Source organism: Pithys albifrons, chromosome 7, assembly GCF_047495875.1.
Source record: "Pithys albifrons albifrons isolate INPA30051 chromosome 7, PitAlb_v1, whole genome shotgun sequence".
NCBI lineage: Eukaryota > Metazoa > Chordata > Aves > Passeriformes > Thamnophilidae > Pithys > Pithys albifrons.
Window position 1 is genome coordinate 37,990,081 of NC_092464.1, and position 26,442 is coordinate 38,016,522.

The window sequence follows — 26,442 nt, forward strand, 5'->3', positions numbered from 1 at the left end:
ACCATCACTACTCTCAGTACCCACTAATCCAGCTGTGCCTCATATTATTCATTGAAGGGCTTATGCTGGTTATTTACAAACCTTAGGAAGAATACTTCATTATGCCATTGAATAACTTGGTCTCAGGTTTGAATTCTTTTACTGCAATGCTGGAGATTGTCCATATCTGGAAATGTATTGCTCAAGGATATCAACAAACCTCCAGTTCACAATTGCTGCAGTGTACTTGGCAGGGTTGAACTTTTTTTCACACTTGAGTTCAGAAGGAGCTTCCCTACATTTAATTTCCAAAACCAGCACACTCTCTTGCCCTTGCTGTTGAACTAACCTGGATGTTCCCCTGCAAGTTTTTTGACATACGATTTAACACATGTGCTCTTCATCTCCAGTGCATTCAGTGACTTCTGGTAGATTTTGAAGCTTTTTTACCCAATTTTATGGAGTTTAATGAGTTGGTGATGTAGAGGAGATGGTTTACATACTGCTCTAGATTAAATGTCCGTTGCATGGAATAGTGATCCATTGCATCCTATCTCATGGAGCAGAACTGAAGTGCTTCTAAAGTATTTACTGTCCTGTGATGTTCCTGGGAGTCAGATGGAATGCAGATATAGACAAAACATGAAAGGTTAGTTTCTTTTTCTTCCCTACTGCTTTTCATACAAGCAGATTAAAAAACCTCTAGCTTTTATTTCAACAATTCACTTGCCATTCACTCCATACCCCAGTGGAGAACGGAGAACCTTACATAGTTAGGGAGAAGTTTTAGCACAGACAAGAAGATTGGCTTCAGTGATCACCATTTAAAGTAGCCAGTACTGTAATGAGAGGCTTAATGCAGGACTCCAGACACAGGCTTAGTAAGATTATGCTACTGAAGAGAATAAAAGGGTACTCTGTTATACATCCATATTATGCAGCCCACAAGTGGTTGTTTTGGTTTCTTTTCCTCCTAAACACTCCTTGCAATGTCCTGTGCTGCTGGGGGAGCCACAAAATGTGATTCAGGAGAGGAATTGAAGGGACGTAAGAGTTGTGTATATACAGAGAGGTAATATATGTGCATGCATTTGGTTGACTACATGGTGGCTTTAGTGTATGAATCATTGGTTAAAGAGCTATGGCTGTTTCCATCTCCTTTCTAAAACTATAAAAACAGAGAGGAAAAAAAGAAACAGGCATTTTTCGTTAATACCTAGATTTCATCAAATTGGCAGGACTTCAGCAACTGCAAGAAAATACAAAAAAAAAAAGGGACTCAACTTGAGGCTCATTACATTTTCATTTTTGTTCCTATTCTCTTACGTTCATGGTTTTATTCCAATGGGAAAATCAGATTCAGGCAGTGGTTTGATTAGCAATAATGTGATGGCAAGACTACATTGAAATATGTCTAAACAAAGGATTATACTTTGGAGGGGGAGAGTGGAAGAATGAGAACTGTTCTCATGGCAAATGCCAGGGATGAACCATGAGCAACGGAAGGGTAGTAGTTGTTTACAGATGCTGCAGGCATTTGTAGTGAGAAAATGTTTTGTGGGTTTTAGCCCTTTTTCTATTGCCTTTGCATTCAGAAATACATACGTGGTGCTACTGAACATAAGCAATAATGTTTATATTTAATTAAACCTCTGCAGAGTCCCTAACCCCAAACATTTCAGAAAGCTATGAAAGACTAAAGAGCTGTGTCATGAAACTCTGACTAGATAAGGCAAAGCACACTGTAGTATACACATGTTCTCCGTTCACAATATTTTACTATTACTATGGCAACATTGCTTTAAATTTTTTCATTCAATTTATTGACTCTGATCAAATGAGTCAACAGGGGTGTTAATGATTATCTACTTCTACTTCTTAAATGTATATTTAATTTTATGGATTTTGTTCATTCACATGAGAGACAATATTATGAATAAAGAAACAGAGAAGAAAAATTGAATAGTAGTGAAAACAAGTGAAAAACATGGACATCCTCTCTGGAGACCCAAGTGTTGACAAGATGCAGTGATATCTTGGCCGGTATGAACAGACATGAATACATGGATTTTCAAGGAAAATTATTGTGTCCTGCAATTGAGTGTCCAATAAATATGCAATGAATATTATTAACTATATTTCTTTCTAATCAGGGGCATCAAATACTCAATTTGTGTTGTGAACAGTAAAAATGTCAGTGTGCTGACAGTGTGACTAGTGTGAAGACCATTACTACAATGTCACTGTGCTATCTAAGCCGAAGAAACTCTTTTGGGTTCTTTTTCATCAAAATTATTTTTAAAGTTAAGACCTTATGACCTGCAAGGTCCCTACTATTTTATCCAGGAACTCTTCGATATCCCAGCTTGTTAATGCCTCACAAGTTCCATGTAAGAACATTGCACAATGAAAAAGGATCAAATCAGTCCACTAATTTCATAACATTATCTCTTTGATTCTTCTTATTTTACCACCCAACCATTCTCCCAGCATGAGGCTGATCAGAGTAACTAGGCAGCCACTAATCATATTTCAGGCTCAGTCAAATTTCTTTATCAAAGTATCAGTGTTGAATGACACCTAATTGCAGTACACAGGCCACTGCAAAAGGCCTTCGCCGTCAAGAGCAAAAAATAACCTCCATCAAGTTCAAAGATTTTTGCAACAGCTTTCAGGAGTCCCAGGGTCAAGAACATTATGGTTTTCATAGTATTCTTTATTTCAGTCTGGAGCACAAACTCTTTCAGCTGCTGACATTTCAGATCAGGCTATGTAATAACCATCCTCTAGATAGTTACATTTACTCCTAAATGGTCCTGAATTTTAATAAACCTGTAGGAGTGAGAGGCCATAAAGCTCTTGTCCTTGGCTAAACCCTGAACTGTGTGCTTGAGATTTCAACTAGTTTAAGATACTTATTTATCAGTATTACTTTTAGTCACATACTGAATTCCAGCACAGAAGTTTCTGTGTGATTCATTGGCACTGAAGGAACAGCACTTACAGATAAACAGTGAGGACAGGGAAAGATGTGATGACAAAAAAAGTCTATTATTTTACAGAACATAGGCTCCCATTTTCACATGCAACTTGATGAACAGGAAGCCCTCTGTTATTTTCTTGGGAGCTTTAGGTGCTTGGACTCCTGAAGCCTGAACTGTACTGAAGTCAAATAAAAATTCAGACACCTGTTAATAAAAAGAACAGATCCCTTATTGTTGTCGATTAACCTCAAAACCAGGACACATATAAGGTGGTTTACCCTTCTGACTTCGTATGTTCTCAAAGAGATTTGTATAACCAAATAATTTATGTGTCTGTGTTTCACATTTAGCCACAAGAATATTGTAATTGTGAAGAAATATTTTCAGGTCTTATTCTTCAGTGTCAGTCTTATGTTTATAAAACAATGTTTATTTTTGGAAAAAAAATCAAGATAGAAATTCCCTGGACTGCTGGGAAGACACTCTAAAAACTATGTTTACATGTACCAGAAAGCAGAAACAGAGGCTCCTAAGCACCATGACTTCAGTTTTCAGGGAATGTTGGGCTAATACTCTACTGTATCTTTGAGGATTAGAATAGAAGTGACTAAAGGCAGGTCCATTCAGTTATGGTATTCCTGATATAGATGGAAGATAAAGAATGTGAGACATTAAATTTACCAACAGCATCATTGCATTGATTCAGCAAATAAAAAGTATTTTCATATTTTAAAATACAGAGCCAATTGTAATATTTCAGTACTAAAATGACAGATGTAATTCTTCTAATTATATTAACTTTATTAACCCTTATTTTTATATAATTTTATATAATTTATCTTAAAATAAAGATGTATACTTTTCAAATACAATATTCCTTGACATGGCCAGTTCATTTTTTTCATTTTAGACCATCATATTTATGCCATTGGCTTACTGTCCTCTCACATCAGCTTTTACAGCATCTTTCAAGAAGGTAACTAATTTCATGATTCAGAGCAATGATGATCCTTCAGAACAGAGGTTTGAAGCCAGAGATAGTCAGAAAATTCAGATAGCATAAAAATATAAATATATGTATATATCCCTCCCACAAAAATACCATCTCTTTGGATCAGAACAGCATAGTCATTCTTTAACACTTTAAACAGATTTTAAGAAAACATCCCTGAACCTGTTTGTTTTTCTGAGTTCATACCCAGCCATTTCCCTGCAGGCTGATTTCACACTGTAATTCCAGTGAGTGACTGTGTCTTCAATGAAATGATCTGTTTCCTTGTGCTTTAGGCTTCCTCTTGGCCCTGGAGTGTTACTGTAATATGAAATATGATGACATTTTTTTCTTCTATAATTCTTGCCTTATTGGATATATTGACAAGTAGGTGTAAAGTATCTTCTGTTTGCTACCTCCTCTGTCATCTGCTGTGGACATACCCTTGACCAGAAGCTCTCCTTTCCCCATCAGATTGCTGTGCCAGTATTTTCCTTCACAGATATATAATAAAACTGTTGTGTTGATGTCCCAGGTACATTGTTACTGACCAAGAAGGGAGTGGAACAGCAAGGCATAGAAAATCCACTATACATTCTAACATTTAGGCTTTATCCTTTATTAGGTAGTGAGTAAGAGACATAAAAAGAATTAAGTTTGTTTACAGCTGAAATTTAAAAGAGACGTGTGAACAAAAACTTGTTCCATAGAGCACTGTGACAAAAGAGGTCCAAGAATACTGAAGGTGTCATTGCAAATTAGCTGATGTAAGTAGTTGGAATGACACTCTTATTTCTAGCAAAATTTGTATTAACTTTTCCCTTGGTACTGTGCCTCCATACATGCCACAGGCCACATTTTGGCAAGGATCAGCCTGTTGATTTTGATGGCATCACAGCATGGCAGAATGTACAGCAGGTGTCCATGCACCAGAAGGCTGTGCACAGAAGAGCCTACAGGCTACTTGTGGATCTCCTGTTTTCCCTTCTGCATGCTTTCTCATCTTTCTCATGGGGAAAAGACAGCCTGCCCAGATCTTCTCCCTTCCCAAAATGTGAGTCCTCTTCTGCTCCTTTAGCAAGCTCTTACTCACACAGGCTCTTACAAAAGGCTCTGGAGATAACTGGTGGTGCACAGAGCACAGCTTGAAAACTGGTGCCCTATTCAAGGAGCAGTCTGAATGCAGCTGGTATTGGCACTACAGCTTCGGCAAAAAGATGGAAGTTGAAAACAGGCTTAAAAGACCAAGATTTTGCAAAAAGGAGTCCAACGTTAATATGGTATGTACCCAAATAAAAGGAAACATTTTCTAAATTGAGTGCTAGGAGCAGGTTTTGAAGGCTGGCTTGTTTACTGCCTCTTTACTGGGAGCTGTAGAATAGAGAGCCCTTTTAAATGTCAGCCCCTAGTTATTTAAATGGCTAAACTTGGCTTCAGGAACTTACTCATACTGTTGTTTTGGAAGTTGGGCCAAAGTAATCCAGCTGGTAATAAGCCCTGAAAACACCATCACATCTTTTTCATGGCTACATAGTTGTGAATTAAATATAGACAAAAGCCCATTTCATTTCAAGGCACGAATGTTTGCAAATAAACTGGATGAAATACAAATACATAATATAGAACTTATTTTAATACTTCTAGATAAATAAATGCATCTCTTTGGAATTCTTTGGACACAGACATCCATGGAACCTCTTCTTTCTCTTTCTTTATATATTATTTTATAAAATCTAAATGAAGAGAGGTTTAAAAATGGCAAATACGAATGTATATGGAAGGCTCATTGATGAACTGCAAGTCAAAAGTGTTGTATATTCCCATCCTCTATATCTCCCACCTGTCCATATTAACTACAGGCAGCATTATACAGCAATCACATGGTCAATATTTTGCATTACTGCCTTTTAATAAAGTCTTTCAAATAATTTCCACATCTAAACTTAAATTATGTTTTTAAATTTTATTATGCCTAAGTGTATGGCAGGCATTTCACTTGGCTACACATCAGAGTGGTTGCATGTGACTCAGCAGCGCACTCCATAATATTAATAGATACTTTTCAGCTCCCTATGGGAAAAAGCAGGCAGCAAGAATCAGATTCAAGAAGTCTATTTTTTCTCTGCTGTTTGTTACGTACCACTTAATGACCCACATGTGAAACTCAATGGTTATATAATTATTTTATATAGTAGATTTTCTGTTTATAAGTTATTTTTCTTACTCTAACATATGTACAATATATCTATTTATACCCCTGATAAATCTTACTTTAAAGGGACACACTCAACCCCTTTAAGCCTCACAGTAAATATATAAGGCTTTAAGCTGTCCATGCATAATGGTCAGCTACAGAATTCAAGGGTCCCTTCAGATTCTAAAGGTTGTATTTGTTCCAAACCCACGATGTGCAGTTATCTCGTATTATGTATTTCATGTGTCACTCTTTACATTCTATAGGTATATTAAGACATTTTATATCACATCAGTAGGAAATAAAACAAGAGAATAAACCTGTTTCTAAGAGTAAGCCTATTGCAAAAAATATTACCTGTATCTACAGACACTCCCACTGGTGTGATATAAAAAGAGTATGTGCCATTCTTGGGATGAAATTCTGGCTACACTGCAGTCAGAAAGAACTTTATACCGGCTTAAATGAGGCCAGGATTTCTCTCCTGTTTTTTGTTTGCTAGTTATGAGCATGTGTAACCCATTTGTGTCTTCCCTCTGCTTAACACTGAAGTGTCAGGCCTGTTTCATGAAAGAGTGTATTTTTTGCTGTCCACTGGCATGTAAAACATTTATCTATCCTGTATGTATTACACTTTTTGAATAAACACACACCGTACACATGCATTCTCAGTTAAATGTTCAACTCATTCTGTGTACAGTATCTTAATTATTCTTACCCTCAATAGATCAGATTTTCTTTATCACTTACTTTGCCCTAACCTAGATTACCTTCATGCCCATTTTTCTACAGGTGAGGAAAACAATTTTTGCTGACCAGGAACAGCTCCACATTATTGTCATCCTTTTTGACTACTTATCAAAGTGACATAATTTGTTCATTTTATCTTTTGCAACTCAGTTAGAAACCTAGTGGCATAGATAGAGACACAATACTACTGTTTTACAAGACATCTATTGTATCTACTTTTGTTCAGATAAATACCCAGTAACTGCTGACTTGGCAGGAGGATTGGTAAGGGTACTACTATTCACAGTGTTTCTTTTTTTTCTTCTTCTTTAATCTACAGAATAAAGTATTTTATATACATTGGAACCAGTTAATGCCCTTTAGACAAATTTGTAAGTTGTTTCATAAAGCAGGAAAGACATTGCAGGGAAATATGTGCCAAAATGCACAGTCAAAAGGCTTTATAAGTTTTATATGTCACTACAAGTCAATGCTGGAGATCAGTTCTAAAACGATCAATGCTCAAGAGGAATGTTCTTATCTGGAGAAAATACTGCACATTCCCCCTTTCAGAATTTGTTCAGTTCTCTATCAAAAGTTCTGGCTCTTCATATATACTTTAAACTATAAATAAACACTGCATAGTTCAATGTTCTTGATTTTCATTTTTTTGTTTGTTTTGATTTGAAAAATTATTGCAGTACAATTATTTCCTGTTTGGAGTTCAGTAAGGAGCAAACAGCACAGGAGTATGGGTGGTCCGTATAGGCCCAGGAGCTGGTCGTAGGAGTGCTGGAGGAAGTGCTGAAGTCTGGAAAAGGGTGGCTGCTGGAGCTGTGCGAAGACTGAAGGGGGAATTCACAGCCACAGCAGCAGCTGCTGCTGCAGCTGCTAAAGGATTTGGTAAGATCCGTGGAGCCATTGGCTTTGAAGGTTCCTTTGAAAATACTAATTTCACCTGCGGGGAAGAGAGAAAACAAACAAACAGAGAGACATAATTTGTTCATATTAGCTACACAACAGGGAGCTTGACTTAAGCTTATATATGCAAAATCAAGTAAGAGAGGCCTTGTAGTGGTCAATGACTCTATGAGTTGCAGGCCTGTGATAGCAGACGCAATCTTGCCCATCGGCCAAGGATTTGGTTGAGAGGACAGAGTTTCAGTGCTCACACCTTATCATTGACACTTATAATTTAATATGAGAATAGAAATCAAAAAAAAATCTAAAAAGGGGCTGAGTAATCTACACCAAAGTAAAACTGCATGCACTCTGCAAGAATTAAACAAGAAAGAATGAGATATCAATTAAAAGACCTCCATCTTGGCAGCTTTTTAACTGAGAGCAGAGTAGAATAAAAGCATATCCTACTCCCTGGTCTAAGATGATACTTTTGTTTTAGTCACTAGGATCCAAGTTGTACATAAAATTAAGATCTTCAGACAGCAGCTCCTCATGAGGTCCTGCTTCTAATGAGCAAGTTTATCAATCTTACCTTGCATGGGTGCTGCCCTATGTAATTTTGCTATGTCTTCAACTGATTTTCACTAAGATACTGTTTATTATTACAAAGCACTGTGAAGACATGGCAGACATTTTAAAGTGTTGTTAAGAAAATAATCTTGCCTGTATCAGATATTATGATGCCAAACTATGATAGTTTTTTTCTGTCACTGAAGCTTTTTTTGAAAAAAAACCCACTTACATCATGAGTCTTGTGCACTACCAGTTATAATCAAGAAAACACCTTACTTAAGAGTTTCCAAGAAAGGGAAAAATCCTCCAAATCCTAAGTTTTTCCCAGACTGATTGAAAATACTCACAGGGGTCCGTATTATTTAAGAGAATTTACATTTGATATGCATGCAAATGAACATCAGGGTGGTCTCTATAGATTTCTGAAGTTTCCAGTGGGATTTCAAGTTTCTAATAAGATGCCAAAGGACTGAATACCTTTGTTGTTTAGACTATATAAGTCAGAGATAAGAATAGAAACCTCTTTTAATGACAGAGAGAAGTTCCCATTGGCTCTGATGGATTTTTGGTGGGTCTGTGTCCTAAAATGACCAAAGCCTTTTACAAAGAACATAAAACTGAATATGTAGTATTGAATATACAGAGTATGAATATTTGTACTGTGCCATAGTGCATCTCAGTGTAAGTATGGACACTTCTCACTCACAAGCAAGCAAAATTCCTCATCCTTGGATTGAAAGGGTTTTCAAATAATTAATTGCACAACATCACTCTGACATTTTCAACTCAACAGTACCTTGGTGAGTGAATAATCAAAGTAAGGACAGGAGTACTCTGGCATGAACCACCAGTGAGATTCATCTTTACACTATCACCATATTCTTAAAACTGTTCTTTACAAGCCACATGGACAAAGGATTTTTACTGTTCCAAATATCCACTGGCAATTCATCTGGCTTTCAGGTCCTTTAAGGCTCTGGAAGAAATACTCACATGGAACTAAATTCTGTAATTCTCTGAACAGAGGATATAATAGATGCTAGATATAAAATTCCTCATGGTGCCTAGGAAAATCAAAGATCTGATCTTTTCCTTGATGAGTGTTACACCCACTGATGCAAGCTGTCTTCTTTCTTTGTGGAGTGTTTGACTTTTTCCTGCTTCCTTACATTTTTATTAAATACTTTTTGCAGCCTTATTTAGAACAGACATAAAAAATCCTGACTTTAATCCTTACTATAAAGTACTTTGTGGTCTAGAATTCCCAATGAAGGATGTTGTTTGCAAGAGCTATTTTATTTCAGAAATGCCTGATAACATTTTCTCTCCAATGTAGTATTTTACGCCTGCTGGACACTTGTGGCTTGAAGAAATACCAAGTAAGCCACTACATTATAAGATTTCTTGAACTCTGAAATAGCACTGTAGGAATTTATAAAGCTTCAGTTTCTGAAGCATGCAAATCTAGACTAGGCAAAGCAGTGCAAATGCTATTGAAAACATGGCAAGAGAAAGATTTTTGTATAGGAAAGGTGAACATGTACTGTATTCTTTTTATTAATTTCTGCAGACAGTTTGGTGATGCTCATACAATTTTTGTCATGAACAAAGATCTTATGTGGATGTTTCTATTAAAAGGCTTGGATTTTCTCGCCATTCTTCAGGAATCACGTACTTCTAATGAAGTTAGATGGCTTTTCAGTTAATTTACCAACATGGTTTTGATTTCAAGGGAACTGCAAAACTAGTAATATTTATCATAGACAGTACCTTTCATCTTTATTTCAAACCTGTACCTATCACACAAGTCAACATTCAGAGTAAATTAGCCATTATTTGTTTCATTTTCAATGAAATCAACTAAAGTGACAGGAAATAATTTGAAAAATTAATGGGGAGTGTCCTGGTTTCAATTAGGGACACCCCGTAAAGAAAAGCTAAAGAAAGAGCTCATCACAACCATTACACTAAAAGTGAAACTAGCATATCTTCTGCTTGTTGCTGTGCCATTCTGTACTTCAAGCGAACCAATTTGGTAGTTTTTAATCAAACCCAGAAAGACTAATTGGAGAACTGGTCTCTCCTTACTTAGTGTAGCCTCCATTCTACTACACATATATGTTCATTTATTGCTAACTCGTTCTCTCCTTAAATCCCTTTTTCCTATTTGATTCTCTCTGGTCTGACTTTTATGTTGCGAACAATTGGGACAGAGGGAGCAGGAAAAGGACATGTTGCCTTTATTTGTCTATGCAACAACTAAGTAGCTATGAACCTTGGCTGGAATTCTCAGAAATCACCATTATACAAATTGCTAAATAGAGAACAACAGTAATGTAATAGTTGTTTTCATCCCCTGGGAAAAAATGAATTTCCTAAAGGAATAATAATCTGGTTCAAAATCCTTTAGTAATTCCATATCCTACTTACCTCACTACATATTTTCTATTTCTTTCAGTGTAGTTTATGTGCATTGGGCAACTTAATCTTTGTGGTGGATTACTGGTTATTTCCCTACTAGTGGATCTACCAGCATGGTGTACTACATTCTTCTGCAACTGAATCATGCATGAATATACCACTCATGAGGGCTGCCCCAACAAGGACACAGTTTCTGTTGCCAAGAAAAAAGATTTCACTCAAAGAAAAATGGCTTTTGACAGAAAAAAAAGCTCCATATTCTGGCTGCATTAGACAAGATGGTCAAGACGCAAGGGGCTAATCTCTGTGAGGCCAATGAATCAACATCCTCCCTATGCCAAAACCATCTATAAACCCTTACAAAACACCAGATAAAATATTCATGCAGTTTATCTGATGGAGGAAATAAATGTTTCACCATCCCACCCACAACATAAGCTGATTCTTCACTAATGGCAGCATCCTAGAGAGTTTTGGGGTTTTTTGTTGTTCTGATTGTTTTGTTTTGGTTTTTTTTTTAATTAAAAAGTAAACTTTTTTCTCAGCTTTTGAAGTTAGTAAGAATTGTGTTTTAGACAGTTTATCCTGGCAGTTGAAAATGTGACCAGAGCCATCATGAAACTGAGTGGAATGAAAGAAAATAGAGATTTTTTAAATAGTTTCACTTGTTATCTGAACAATTTTCTAAATAAGGATAGAATGAAGGTTTTATGTTTCATAGAGTTTTACTTAGTAATTTCATCACTATTGTCCTTGATGAAAACTGGAAAAATTCCATTTGACATCTGGAATTTTTTTTCATCTCTTGCTCTCTAATGCCCTTTGCAACAAACTTCTTTTCTGAGTTAATTCAGGGTAGCTATAAAAACAAGGGCCCACAAGTTGTAGTGAACACCCATCAAAGTATACAAAAAAGTTTGTTGTGAATTTCCACTGGCTCATTCATATACTTATATATTTCTGTGGCTCACACTATTCCTCTCATTTTAAACATTTTCCCATTTATTTTCTAAAAATCCTACTCACCAGGATTAAAATGAGAGTCAAATAAAAAGGTGAATAACTTACCCCTAGAGGATGTGTTCCCTTTTGGAGTTTGTTGTAAGGGCTGTATTTAGGTTTAGGTGGCTTCCCAGCAGCTCTGTCTTTGTGCCTTCTACTGCTTATGTGCTGTTAAAATACATTTGGGGGGGGGGGGGGAGGGGGGAGAAAACAAAGAATGATAGTTCCTTAACAGATCTTTTCAGGTTCTGCTTTACAAAAAGTTACTGCTCCAATACTAAAGGCTTTTGATCCCCACAACAATGTTACTTTGGCAAATTCAATAATGAAAGCCAACAGGGTCTTGCAATTTGAATGATCCTTTGTGCATCCCGTATTGCGACCATGATTTTTAGCAGTGATCAGTTCCACTCTGCTTCCAGTGTAGTCAATGATTTTCTCATATTTTCTAACTTCAACAGAACCTGGATCAAGTTAAAGACAAAAGTCTTTGAAAAACTCCCCCCTATCTCTATAAAGCATCCATCAAATTCAATCCAGTGCTGATAGAAAGTTTTCAAAGAATATTAGATAGTAGAGCATCCCCTATTCAGGGGAAAAAAATAAGGTCACAAAATTGTTTCAATCCCTAAGTAGCCTAGAGATCCTTTTAAGATAGTTACACATCAAACTGAGAGCGAACCCCCCCCCCCCCCCCAAAAAAAAAATCCATTATCTTCTTCATAAGATCAGTGAGATTTTATAAGTATCCCTCTGCACAGACTTTATTGCAGTATTAGAAATAAAGGGCCTCTTTCAGAAGGATCTTTTTCAAAACAAAAAATATTTTTACTTTGATTTTCATTCTCAAGAGAGTTGCCACAAAAAACCCACACAAGAATGGGACATTTTTTTCCCTGAAACCAGAAGAGATGTATTGTTATTGTCCATTACTTGATTTATCTTCATTCTTGCAAAGTTCTTTAACAAGTATTTCATTCCAAAAGGCATATAGAATTAAAGTAAGTATTTTTCAGAAGGCTGTGATCATCTGAAGAATGACTGAACATAACAGTGTAATTGCAATTTAAGGGTCATGCTTCTTTGTTAGAGAGAAACATAGATAAAACACATTAGAAATCCTTTCCATCCCACATTTCTAAGCAGGTTATTCAGTGTTCTGTGAAAGTACTGGCTGACCCCATCTTCACATCTTTGTCAAGGCAAATATCACACAGTACACTAAATGGCAGAATTTAGTAGCTCACGACTATTCTACTACTCTAAAGAAAGTTGTAACGTGTTGCAGCTTGGACCTTCTGTAGCTCTCTAAGAAATATGTATAATTGAGAGCTTTTGAGAAAACATATTCCATGCAAGGGAAAATCATATCTGAAACAACACATACAGTGTGACAGCCAAGAACAAAGGATAAAAGCTGTAAGCTCCATTTGGACACAAACATATTGACACATGCTGACTGTGTTGGTACTTTACCACCATGAAAACAAAAACAGCCAAGGATTCTCACTCTGCAAGCTGAGTACCTGTTTCAGTTGTGTCTCAGAGTTTACGTGTACATCACATATTTCACAGTGAAATGTTTTGTTCTGAAGGCCTGTGTTTCCTTTATTCACAGGTCCTTTGCCTTTTACGCCTGCCCGGGGAAAGGCTTTTATGGTTCCACTTCCATTCCGAGCTTCCAGCATAGTTTTGTGCTTAGTCCCTGGAGACATTACAAATGGGAAACAGAAACAACTTTGGCAATTGGGTTGGATTCTTTGTTTTATTTTCTTCTTAAAATAAAATCATATGAACTTCAGCTTGGTGTCACATGCTATCCTTGTAATATGACTGTGTTGGTCTGTATCAGATCCACACTAATGTAATAGCATTTCACATCTGATACTTACTAAAATACATACCTGTAGGTAATGCACTAGAACAAAGCAGCCACACCAGAAGGTAGTAGCACGATCAGGCATCCTGATGTGAAGTTAAATGGGTGTGACTTTTCTCATTAACTCCTGCAGCTAATAAGATCTGAACTGGAGTTGCAAAAGAAGAGTAATGTGGCTATTAAAGATGTAGTTGGCTTTGATTTGTAGTTTTCCTGAACAGATTGATAAACAGAATGTCTTAGGTGGTTTACAATTAAATCTGTAATTAACTAATTAGTTTCCAAACCAGGAAGGGGCAGAGGTTCCTGGCAGCAACCTATGGATCCTTAATGGCCTGGACAGAACCCAAAACATGCAAGAAACATGGATGTAAGAAAAATGCACTTGCTTTTTTTTTAATGTTTTTTTAAATTAAAGGTTGTATAGAAAGCAATAGTGTTCTATAGCTGTACCTTTATTAAGACTGAACAATTGCTTACACTATTGACTTCCATGCAGGTAGTCTGTGATGACACTGGACTACTACTGTGTACAGAACTGCTGTTCCACTGATAATTGCTATATGCATCCACACAGGCACTTCTATAAGCATGCATGTGTGTGAGCACACACACAGTTTATCAGCATAGGCAGCAAAAACTTGGAGGGTTGTGTTTAAGCAATCAGTATAGTGTTTTGGCTCTCAGCCTGATCAGAACAATGTTTAGAGTCTGACCCCCACATGAAGTTAAATAGCTTAAAAGGGTACAGATTCATGAACTTGAACCTTCACCAGTTGAAGATCCGGCATAGAGCAAAGAGCATTCAAAACTGATTAGGCTTTGTTTCTCATGAATACTAACAAATTATAATTTCCTTTTTAATTTAAGTGAATTCCATAGACATGCCAAAATTTTTTTTCATTACATGATAAAACCATTGATCATTTTTCTCTAGGTATATCACCACTGTCTCTACATTTCAAATCTAAGGTTCTTGCTGTCTCTTAACTCTATTTACCCTTGATGGCAGGTAACTCTTGATATCCCAGATCAGAAACTTTCTGAAGGGTGGTTATAGGTGGTCACCATATTGAATCCCTAGATCTTTTAATGCCACTCACCACACAGCCAATCAATAAGGTCCTTAAAATAGTGACTGTGAGTGTTAGCTCTTTTCTACTGGAACTTATTGATGCTACTAGCTCTAATAACAAGAAAAGGTTTAACAATTAAAATAGATAGAGTTAGGCAATTACCCACTCAGCTCTCATGCAGCAGCTGCTTTCAGTTGATGAAAAAACTGGGAAAATATACATCATTTTAAGAAGTTATTTATTAACAGACAGTGTGGCGCTAAGAACTCTAAATCCCATCATTGAACTCTGACTGACTGATGCTCCCTCTTTCAGCCTTAATTTGTTAGATTTCAAACAAAGGTACTGGCATTCATACTGAGTTTGCTAGCTGGCACAAGCAAAACTATGCAAACTCTGAACACCAAAGGTAATGAAACAGAGCTGTCATTTAGCACTATAAGGTTTTGAAGCTTCAAAAGCTAAAATGTAAGAAAATGTGCAACTTGCATGCAATAAAATTCCTTTCTTCTCCCTTTATGGAAGCCTCTTTGCCTGTCATTTTTATCCTATAATAGTTCATGAATTCCATGTAATTGCCAGTTTTCTGCCACCTCTTTGTCCCCTGCTGCAAGAGATCTAATCTATTCAGGGGAAGATAATTGCAGCACTCTTGAGACAGAAGGGGGAAAAAAAAGGAAGAAAGTAAGCACTGCTCTATCTCACCACTGTTGTGCGCCTCCAGCTGCGAGGCAGAGTTGACAGCGACTTTGCATAGTGAACAGTACAGCAGCCTTTTTGCTTTTTCTTCCTCAGTTTCAACGGAAGGGCAAGTGGTGCTGCTAGTGGCTGTCGTGGGGATTTTCTCCACTTTAGAGGTGATCTCAGTTGTCATGACACTGCTCTTCCGGATTTCCACGGTTGTCGTTGTTGATATTGCTGGTGTCCCTGTGGTAGTGTCTGTGGGCAAGGAGAGGAGATGGAAAGAAACAAAACAAAACAAAAAATCTTGTGATCTTTGGTGCTTGCTTGTTTGCCTCCCAATGCTGTAAATCACACAGAGAGACAGATTGTGCTAGTGGTGATTTGACTAATGGTAATGAACTAAATCTGACCTTATTCTTTGTATTTCTTGTGGTTACAAAATACAGTACTCCCATGTATTGAAATGCCACGTGTTGTCCCCTGCATCCTCCTAATACAGAATTCATAAACTGAAAAGAAACAACTCTGAGATTGTACTGAACAACTGAAGAATAATCCACTTAAAGAGGTTGTGTAAATGACCAGCACAATAGGCAGTTAAAATAATATCCCATAATATTTATGCTGATTGAATAGCCAAGTTAAAGTTTTAACATCTTGTGCTAATAAAACTCAAATGAAAGTAATTGACTTTTCTTTGTATCTGGTAAAAAAAGAAAAAAGTTAAATTGATACTTCACTTGATTTTACCCAAAACTAACATTAAAACGATGACGGTAATTATTAATACACAATATATATTATTATCCATTATTACATAGTAGTGATACATACTAATAACAGTAACTAAATATACAACATCCTGTCTCTGAGACCTATACAACTATTAATTAGATTTTCTTTCTGAATATCAGTGGTGTCTTTGGAAAAACTATAAACATGGTATATACTACATCTGTATGGAAATCTAGTTCTTTCACCTAAGAACTTGTGGGTTTTCTGTAGTTCTCAAATTGAAAGAATGATAGTGTAGTTTGAATAACATGTACATTATATTTGGATATGACAGTATCGTGTGGTATTTACGTACTTAGAAATGTAGAGGACAGTAATATCCATCACTGAGGCAGTAAAGAAGATGGCAGGTAAGAGACATGAGAAGGACAGAAAGGACAGGAGGTGTTCTGCCTTTGCAGCATTGTATTTTAACATATTAAGCCTACTGAGTAGTAATTTTCCTCATAAGAAATCTTAGTTACTTTATTGAGATATTCCTTAATTTGTGTATTTTCCAGCTCATTCTGGCTTCCTACATCCATTGGTGGTAGTGATGCTCTACCTGTACTATACTTCATTTATTGCCACCTACTAGAATAGACAAAATAACAATTCTTTTATTTATAGATCTAAGCATGTAATCTAATGTAGAAGGGACACAACTAACTGATATCATGGCGGTGTCTTGTAGACTAATACTGTTCAACAACTTTGAGAACATGCATAATAACTTAGCAGACAATATCAGACTAGAAGAAGTGAAAACACACTGAGAGACACAATTCGAAACAATTTTAATGCATTGAAGAAACAGCCTAGAAAAAAAGATGTTTTCCAGTAAAGACAATTGCAAGAATCCATGTTCAGTAGCATTAATCTGATTTATTAAAACAAGATGATGACAACAGCCCGAGTACTGCTTATTGGGGAGATTTTATTGTTTGCTTCCTTTTGATCATTTTCTTTGTTCATTTGCTTGTTTTGCAGAAAAATCTTTCAGTAGACAACAAGATGAACACAGATCTCTTCTACCACCATCTTATGAAACAGGTTCACACCATATTGAAAGTGCAAAGCAAAAGACTTATGAGGTATTTTTTCATCCTCTAATCAGGTCTGGAAGAACTCTGTCCAGCCTGGGGACAGCAATGTCAAAAAAAGTAGCAATCACTTGTTTTGCTGTTAATCCAGCAGCAATACAAATGCAAAGCAACAAGAGAGGGGTTATGAGGAAGGTAGCCAAAATAACTTAGAGTTTTAGAAAACATGGACTGTGAGTATGGAAGATGAAGGGCCAACACTGACAACATTTTTTGTTTCTATAGAGAGTAGCTAAAAATAAGAGAATATACTCTCCTCTGATACGTACTGATCCCTCCTAGTAGAACAAAGACTATTGGATTACATCAAGAGAGACCTAGATTAGACATCAGAAAATTCTTTCTAGTATTAAATCTTACAAAGCCTGGGAATACCCTACCTACACAGCTCCTGAAATATCTCCTACTGGAGGATGTGAAGCTGGCTGAACAAATATCTACACAAATTTGATCTCCTTTCAGTCAGTGGGAATAGGACCCTTTAAAGTCTAAATATTTCTAAACATTGTGTATTTTGTAATGTTTCTACATATTCTCCCAGAGGGTTTTTTAAAAAAATATTATTCATAAACCAAAGAAAGCAGAGTTTGTCATGTGAATATGCTATGTATTGCCAGGACATTTAAAGCAAATAGCAAAAAAAAAATGGTGCCACTCAAGGTCAGATCACAGTTTGGGTTTTTTCCTGAAAAGTTGTTTTTCCTGAAGGTGGTTGTATCCTAAAGGTACTGAGGCTGTCAAATACTGGTGCAGAAGAAATGATGTTACCTTGTTGAATATTCTCTTATTATTTATGATTTTTTAAAGATCAACAATAATTTTTCTAAAGAAAAATAATATTTTGAAATATTAAGCCTTTTTTTGGAAAATGCACGAGTAAATAAAGCCTTTGAAGTTCTGTCACAAAATAGTAGAGTTGACTAGTCAGTTCTTTCCCATCCCAGAGAATCCAGTGAATGTTTGCTGTCCTTCAGCTGAAAATTGTTGCAGTGAAATTTCTTTCCTCAAATGCCCAATCTCAGCAGCACATGACACTGTTTTTAAAACATCACTTTCTCCATTCTGGTACTAGAGTACAGTAGTAGGTTTAACCTCTTGATGAAATGGAAGGCAAAGGGCAAATGGCACCAGGGAGAGGGAAGGAAAAGAAAAAGAAGACATTAACATTCTCTCAGGACTGATGGCAAAGTTGGTGCTCATTCTAATCTTTCAGGAAATTAGATAGATACATCAATCATCATTACCAGCTTTGCAGTGAAAGGGTCAGTATTTAACCCTAAGCAAAATATAGATCATAATTTCTTTACTTTCCATAGGAAAACCTGAGGCAACGAACAAAAAAGAAAATATAAAAAAAAGAAGCTTAAATAGTAGCAGGTTTTATTCTGCTTCAAGTATCTAACCTTCTATAACTATGCCAATCTAATATTTCACTATGTAATTACTTTAAAGTGAAAAGAAAATACAATCAATTATGCTAGCTATTTTGGGTCCTTTTTAGGGTATTTTAAGATGCATTTGTGAAAGCAGCATAATACATAAAAACTGAACAAAAAACGGTAAATATCATCAACATATTTGCATCTAAAAAGGATAATCAAAGATCAGTGCCTATATTCTGCACATTCAAAAGGTGCCTTATGCATTTTATATTCCAGTAATACAAATCCATTAATGACATCAAAACATATATAGAAAGCCATTCATGTTCACCCTGTAAAACCCATGACACATTTAAAAATGCAAAGCTGCTTCTCCACATACAAAGTTTAGAATTTTCAGCAGGAGTTTAGGATAAAACTTTCTAAAAACTGTCAAGTAGGCCTATAAAGAGGTAATTCAAATCCTCTTCTTACCAGAACTTCTAACTTAAGCAGTATATGTTCCTTTGAATATTCTACAGTGTTGCTACTGTCCACAGTCAGTGTCCGAAATGCAGTGTACAGCATTAAAAGTATAAGAGATTGAAAAATTAAGAAAAAAAAAGGCAACACTAAAAAGGAGTAGAAAGGCAGTTGAATTGATGCCTTTTAGACCGAATCAGCATTTCTTAACATTATATTATGACAGTGCTTTAAGAACTATTTCAATAATAAATGATCTAAAATTGAGCTGGAAATTCAGTCACAGTCAAATGGAAGATTTGTTTCTGGTGACGCAGGCTGGAAGCACTGTGCTATTTTCATACCAGTGGCCCACAGCAAATATTCATTATTGAAACTGTCACTGCTTGGCTTTGGATAGAAGTTGATTGCTACTATTGTATGGAACTGGACTGCAGAAAGGAAAAAAGGGAACACTTCAGGATTAACAGGAATCCATTTGTGTTCCTGGTCTTAATATAGGAACAGAATAAAAATTAAAAATACAAAAATACTACATTAAAATCTAATCTTGGTCACTGGCAAAATCATAGATTTATTTTAACAAAGACATACAAAAAAAATTCTGTGACAGTTATCTCCTTTGAATACTACACATACCACAGTTCAAGTGGAAAACTGCATGTGTGATTAAGGTTCTCCTAAGTAAGCAGGATTAATTTTATATCCCAGCTACAAGACTCATGAATTTTCTTTAGTCTGAAGAAGCAGCAAATTATAACATATGTTTTTCTTCTAAGTATGTGAAAGTCTCACTCATCAGTTCCTGCTACAAAGTATAAGAATTTCTTATCCTGCAACTATAAATAGACCCACAGAGAGAAATGTGTTCTGACTTCCAACAAATCAAAAATATTTATAATTATATTTTTTATTCTGTAACCTCAAGGGACATGCATTTAAAGATATCTGATTTTGCACACACTTAAACAAACTTTGCCTTTGACAGTAAAGGATTAAGCATTTGGCCCATAATGCTGTCCAGGAAAAAAAATAGAAAACACACCAAAATCAATAACCAAACAAAACCCAACAACCTCCCCCGCGCAGAAGCTAGAAAACACATTCTTTCTTATGACAAACAGAGCTTGATATGAAATACTTCATAATATAAGATTGCTTAGTATTGCAAAAACATCATCAGCTGTCTGGCTCATAACAAACCTGCCTTAAGTAATAGAATGTTCACATACACATGTTTGACATTGGCATGTTCAAAAGAGACTCAACATATTATTTTTCTGCCTACTTAAAAACAGGTCCTCAGTTTCTTTGAGCTGCTTTGAAAATCCCATTTCCATGATTTCTGTGATAATTCCATTTGAAGGTAAGACTAAATTTCTTTAGAATCTATAAATACAACAGAGGAGTATATCAAAACTAAAGTACCATACCCAAAATAACTGCAGCTGACATTGTTTCTTTTTGTGCTTGGCTGACTTTCCGTACTCATATGCTGAAACATAAGCATGTGTGCTAGTACATTGGCTGTCTTTGGCACTTAAACAAAACGCTCTGAGGAACTTTGACTCAAATGTATTAACTTCTGCTCTTTTATATGTGCAGAAAAAAAACTTTACAAATTTTGTGGTTGGTGGATATTTGGCCTGTTACAATATGTTGAACAGAAAATCCTTTTGATATAATATGAAAAATCCAGTCGTTAGACTTAGTTTTACATTCAAAACCCTGATTCAATCTAATTTTTATAGATATAGTCTTTCCATAATGGATATCTTTTATTTGGAGAGTCAGAACCACAGTTTTAGAACTTAGAAGGGCCCTGTAAATTTTTCCTAAGAAAAACATGATTACAACATGATTTAGAAACTTAAGTACCATACATTACAGAGGTTTTTTTGCATAAAAGACCAAAATATCTAAATGAAATTTGTGGAAATTCATTACTTTATGATAAGATCTTCTTTAATAAAATTATGTGAAATATTGGAAATCATGGTATTTGCCTAATTTTTATAGGATGGATACTAATTATTATGCCAAAATGGAAGAGTCAAAAACTCTGAAGTAATAAACAAAGCTGTGTATGACCAAACAGGAACAGTATCAGAAATGTTTTGATGAGCTGCCTTTTTTGAACTTGTTTCTTAAATCTGTTTTTTAAACAGCTATTCACCTTTTTGTCTCCCTTCCCCATCAGTGTCTTGGCTTGTCAGTCACTTTCTTGCTCAAGTTCCTTGTTAATTAGCTTTGCCTTCGTGTCCATCATAATTGCTTTTAATATCCAGAAAGTAAAAGGCTAAATGTGTCTAAGGCTTATCCCAAGCCTGTTCAGAAATGTCCTGAACAAGGATTACTGAAAAACTAAAGGACTGCAAACTTTTCCATGACTAGCATGAAAGGCAAATATAGGAATTTTACTGGATTGCAACTCTAGAGGCAATGTTTTGACCAGTCTCTGTTTTTAAACACTTTCATAAATCACATTATAAACAGTGTTCATCACTTGGAAACAAAAGATGAAGAACCAACTGGCTTTACAACAACCGGCCTCATTTACTGCTGCCTCTGCTCCATGCTTCCCACCAACATGCCTTGGTGGTGACCTCATGGAAGGGAGAGAAAATAGGAAGTTTGGTGACAAAAGGTGTCCACCGAGGAAGCAATAGTGAAAAGAAAGTAGCAAATGTCACTTATTTGCTCTGTGGATTTTTTTTCCTCTGGTTAAATTCAATTCTGTCAAGTCCTCAGATGACCTCCTTGATTAATTAGCAGTACAAAATTTTCTAATGAAATTTTATCTAATTTTTACTAGCAGTTCCCTTGGTTTAAAGCATGGTTCATTAATCTTGAACAGGATGAGCCACAGAGGGATGACTGCATTTCTGTTGAGGTTAATTGAACAGAGCTAGCAGCAATAGCAACACCTGGGGGTAAAAGGCCTGTGGAAAGGGAAGGAGAAAGGTAGGGAAATGTCACACAGTGTCTGAGTTTTGGGTTCTCAGGCAAAATGTAGCTAAGAAAAATATGACCAGAAGGTAAGATGATGATGAGAAACCATTTATTTTTCAAGTTGTTTTAAGTGACTTTGCTGATGACTGGGTTTGGACACTGCATAGATTTTTACTCAACCAGGCAGAAGAAAAATGCTTCACTAGCTAAGAGTGAACGGATTCCCACACAAAGAGATGCTGGCTGAAACTACTATTGCCATTTAAATAATGGTAACTGTGTAGTGGAAATTCGATCCAAAACAAGGACAAAGCATTTGTTAAAAGGGTGGAGTTCACAGTCAAATGCAAAGAGTACTTTTCGCAGATTATGTTCCCTGCTAAAATAACACACTTCCTATTTTGACTCTGACTTGAGGGTTATACATAAGACATAGTGTTAGACTTAATTTCAATAGCTACATTTTGATTTTAGAGGCTGCTTTTAAGATAAGGAATAAAGTATGCACTTGATGATCACATATATAGAAGGAAAGTTGAGTTATCCTATACATAGGTCTCTCATGCTTGACAACATCAAATGTGACACTGGCAAACTGCCACCAGTATTACATCTGCATGTGCTTCAGTATGCATTTCCCAACTTTTAAGTAAAAGCAAACATCATCAAAAAATGTATCTGTAGCTAATCTCAGTGTATGAGCAGAAATTGAGCTTTAGATGATTTTATGACCAGTAAAACCCAAGAAATTGAAGAAATTGAAAAAGCTAAAAGACCAATAAGGAAAAGGTTTTGTAAGATATCCCACAGTAAAATGACTTTACCTTGAACGTACCTTTCTGCAAAGTAGAAGCCAACATGTGCACAGCAGACCCCATCTGTATTATTAAACTTTCTGTTCCTCCAAAGCAAGTCAGCTTCACCTGAACTGCCTGTTGCTCCTTGGCTGGTATTGAACCTCAGACTGCCCAGGGATATCTGGGAGATTCAGCTTCATCCAGAAGTGATACAGAGACAGCTATAGCAGTGGAAATGGATGATTGCGTTCCCGTGTCCAGGAAGACACTGTGTGAATCACTAGCATAGACAGTGGTCCAAAATATTGTTTAAAAATAAGGCCTGCATCACCACCAAGGTCTAGGTGATATGAATTATGCCTTGTTAATATTGGAGGAAGTACTTCCCCAAGGTGAATTCAGGAAGCGACTTTTCTCTGTGTCACTAACAGCAATAGCTTCAAAGTATTACTTGCTCACCCAATCACCAATTAGAGCTTTAACTCCAGCCATGTACCTGGGAGAACAAAGTGCTCTCACCACGGCCAGTACATAACTACAATTCAGTCTCCGACTACTACTCCTGCTGACCCACATACCTGCTCTGCAGACATAGGGAAGGAAGCAGCAGCCAAGCTGTTCTCTTTCACCTGACACTGTCACCTATAGTGATGGAAGCAACTTTGAAAGGGTCTCTCCTAAACTCCCCTTCTCTTTAACAGAGACATAGAGCAGACACATTCCAGGCTATACAGTGCTGGAGACTTAGAAGTATTTCTCACAAAATAAGCAGGCAGGCAAAGCCTATTTAAATTTGATATCAAAACCAATTTACTGTGGAATCTCTCCCCAGAAATCTGCCACCAAAACCAAAGAAGCATGGAGAAGTATTAATCACTGGCAGAGGGACAGAAAATACATTGCTTTCATTAATCAAATGGAACAAGGAAAGAATGAGTGAACTGCACTGCAGATTGTATAGGATTGCTCTCCATTTTAAGCAGGCAGTTCATTTCTTTTTTCATTTTAAGCAAGTTGAATGTCCTTTTTAAAAGCTCCATCTACATGCTACATTTCAAACTAGATTTATAGTCAGAGAGACTAGAAGTAAATTAAAATAACTGGAATCTAACTCAGAATTTCTGAGAACCCTGACTTCTGACTGCCCTCATAAGTATAATACCTCATGACATTCTCCTGTCTTGAATCCAGGAATAATTAAAGCTATTCCCTTTACAGCAGCTTACTTCCTTTACTGGAGAGCACTGAACTAGTAAATCTGGTTTTGGCAATAAACTAATGTTGTGTCTAATATAGAAGTTGTCACATGCTATACCAGCATCTGCTGTAATTGTATAACTTTTCTCAGTGGAGAGAGGGCAGGGAAAGCAGTGAGAAGACATTCTTTCAGACATCTGTCTGAAAGTTCATCGAAAGTAGAGGTTGTAGTAGATGTGTTCCGTGGGCTAATCAGCGATGACTTTCTTACAAAAACCTGGTCTTCCATAAGTAGCTGAGATACCAAATGTCCACATTTGGAGGAACAAATTTCACAAGGAATTTATGAGAGAATAGAAGAGGGGATGGTAGTGTTATTACCCTTAATCTTTGGAGAAAATAATTGCTATGACTTTTCTGGTATCCCATATTGATTGTTATTAGCTTTCTTCAATTCAATACTTTTGCAAGGAGTTTTCCTTTGACTGATCACATACAGTTAGTAACACGTTTCATAAATTGACAGATGCATCCCAAAAGTAGCACCCAAGTGAATGCCAGGGAAAGCAAATTTTTGCAATTTCCGGAGTGTATCCTAAAGGATCTTTTACTACTCACAGCTGCAGTTACTGTGACCATTGATTGTTCTTACATCTCCAGCAGGTTCCATAATCTAAAATAAATGATTGTGCTATTGTCTGCATACCCTCTACTCCTTCTCCCCTCCAACCCACCACAGGTTGCTTTAGGGCTAGGACTGAAACAAAGGGCTTATGAAACACCCTATACCATCATTATAGTTAAAGGCATTGAACGATGATTACATAGAGTTTCACAGACAATGCAGACCAACAATTTCCAAATAACTTGATGTCAACGTAGTTCTTGGCATGATTTACAGGTTTTGTTTTGCTTTTTCTTACTTTTTTAATAAAACAATTACTTTGTGCAACATCTGTCTCTGTTGGCTATCATGTGTCAGTCTTTCCTCTGCCTTCAGGCAGACTGCTACCAGCTGAACTATTAGTCTAATTACATTAGCTGGCAGAAGAAACATATTTAGTAAACCACAGTGAGGCTGGATAAATGATCCTGGAATTAGGCAAAGACCAACAGAAACCTGCCTACTTCCACCATTTAATGAGTTTCCTCTCATCAAATTTTCTCTGTCAAAAGTGTCTGAAACAACTCTTTTTTTCTCTTCCAGTAGTGCTCCCTGGCTCCATTCACATATACACAACAGAGAGGTGATCAGTGCTCCGCTGTTTGGGATGTTTATCTATCAATAATTGTCAGGCAAGCTTTCCACAGAAGCAAAATAGAAGAAGTAATGTTTTTCCAGCCCAAAGCTGCTCTTGTGAATTATATAGCACCTTTTGCACAAAGAAACTGTGAAAATCAAAAGCGTATTTCATAGTGACACCATTCATAGATATCACTCCTAGTTTCAAAAGTTATAGCATAAAATACATTTTTTTCTTTAACCAGTTATAAAAAAAACTGTGATGGGTTTGCATTTTAGCACACAAAGCTATCAGAATAGACCTTAATCAGGAAATGAATGCTCTTAGTTTGCAGTGACAGTAGAGGAGAGCAGCCACATATTAATGAAAATAAGCATGAAAGTGACAGCACAAAACCAGCTATAGTTAACATTTGCAGGATCTAAATGAGGTATTTAATTCTTGCTATGCTTTGGCCTTTTCTTATGAATCCTTTTGTAAGGCTAATGTTATAGGCCTATGTTATCTGGAAAAGTAAAAGTAATATACGTTGACACTCATAGTGACATAGCTAATTTGTTGGATGGCTTTGTCCAATACTTGCAAAGACAAAAGTTCTGTCCTGTTGAGGAAAAGTAACTACATTGTAAATGATGTGATTCATAGGCAGTTAGTCATAGAGCTACAATCTGTTCAGAAGAAATGTCATGGGGAGATATTTGAAGAAAGTCCTATGCAACAGGAGCAATGGCAAACTGCTTGTGCTAGTTCTGTAATGGTCAGCCTTTTCACATTTTTTTTTCAGTAGGTAAGGATATTAATGACCATAGTTACAGTTTTCTATTAATTTCTTTGGTAAACTCAAATTGCCATTCTCTGTAAGTGCCACATTTTCCTCTGCATTCAGTTCTTCCCCTAACAACATAACAGATCATTTCAGATTCCCTCCTAAATGTGACATCATTCAGACCCAGCATTAGCTCTTAAAAAAAAGAATGAGAGAAAGTAAAAGTTCTCTTTAGAAGTGTAGTATACTATTGTGCTTGTTCCTTATTTTTCATTCTGTCATATCTCTCTCCCGTGTACACTATAAAAGAGAAAAATATATGAATGAACCCATGGAAACAGTAATACAAG

At 36.3% G+C, this 26,442-nt stretch overlaps 1 protein-coding gene across 3 annotated transcripts in view; it reads right to left on the reverse strand.

The window, feature by feature from the left end:
* Window positions 1-1,967: 1,967 nt before the first annotated feature.
* The window catches only part of ZNF385D (zinc finger protein 385D), a 407,938-nt gene continuing 383,463 nt past the window's right edge, over window positions 1,968-26,442 (reverse strand). For 2 of the 3 annotated variants that reach the window (XM_071561076.1, XM_071561077.1), the window contains exons 6-9: window positions 15,437-15,670; window positions 13,303-13,481; window positions 11,843-11,944; window positions 1,968-7,835 (exon numbers count right to left, since the gene is read on the reverse strand). In XM_071561076.1, coding sequence (XP_071417177.1) covers window positions 7,602-7,835; window positions 11,843-11,944; window positions 13,303-13,481; window positions 15,437-15,670 — 749 coding nt within the window. In that variant the 3' untranslated portion in view covers window positions 1,968-7,601. The remainder of the gene's footprint in view (window positions 7,836-11,842; window positions 11,945-13,302; window positions 13,482-15,436; window positions 15,671-26,442) is intronic. The other variant, XM_071561078.1, reaches the window with a different exon arrangement.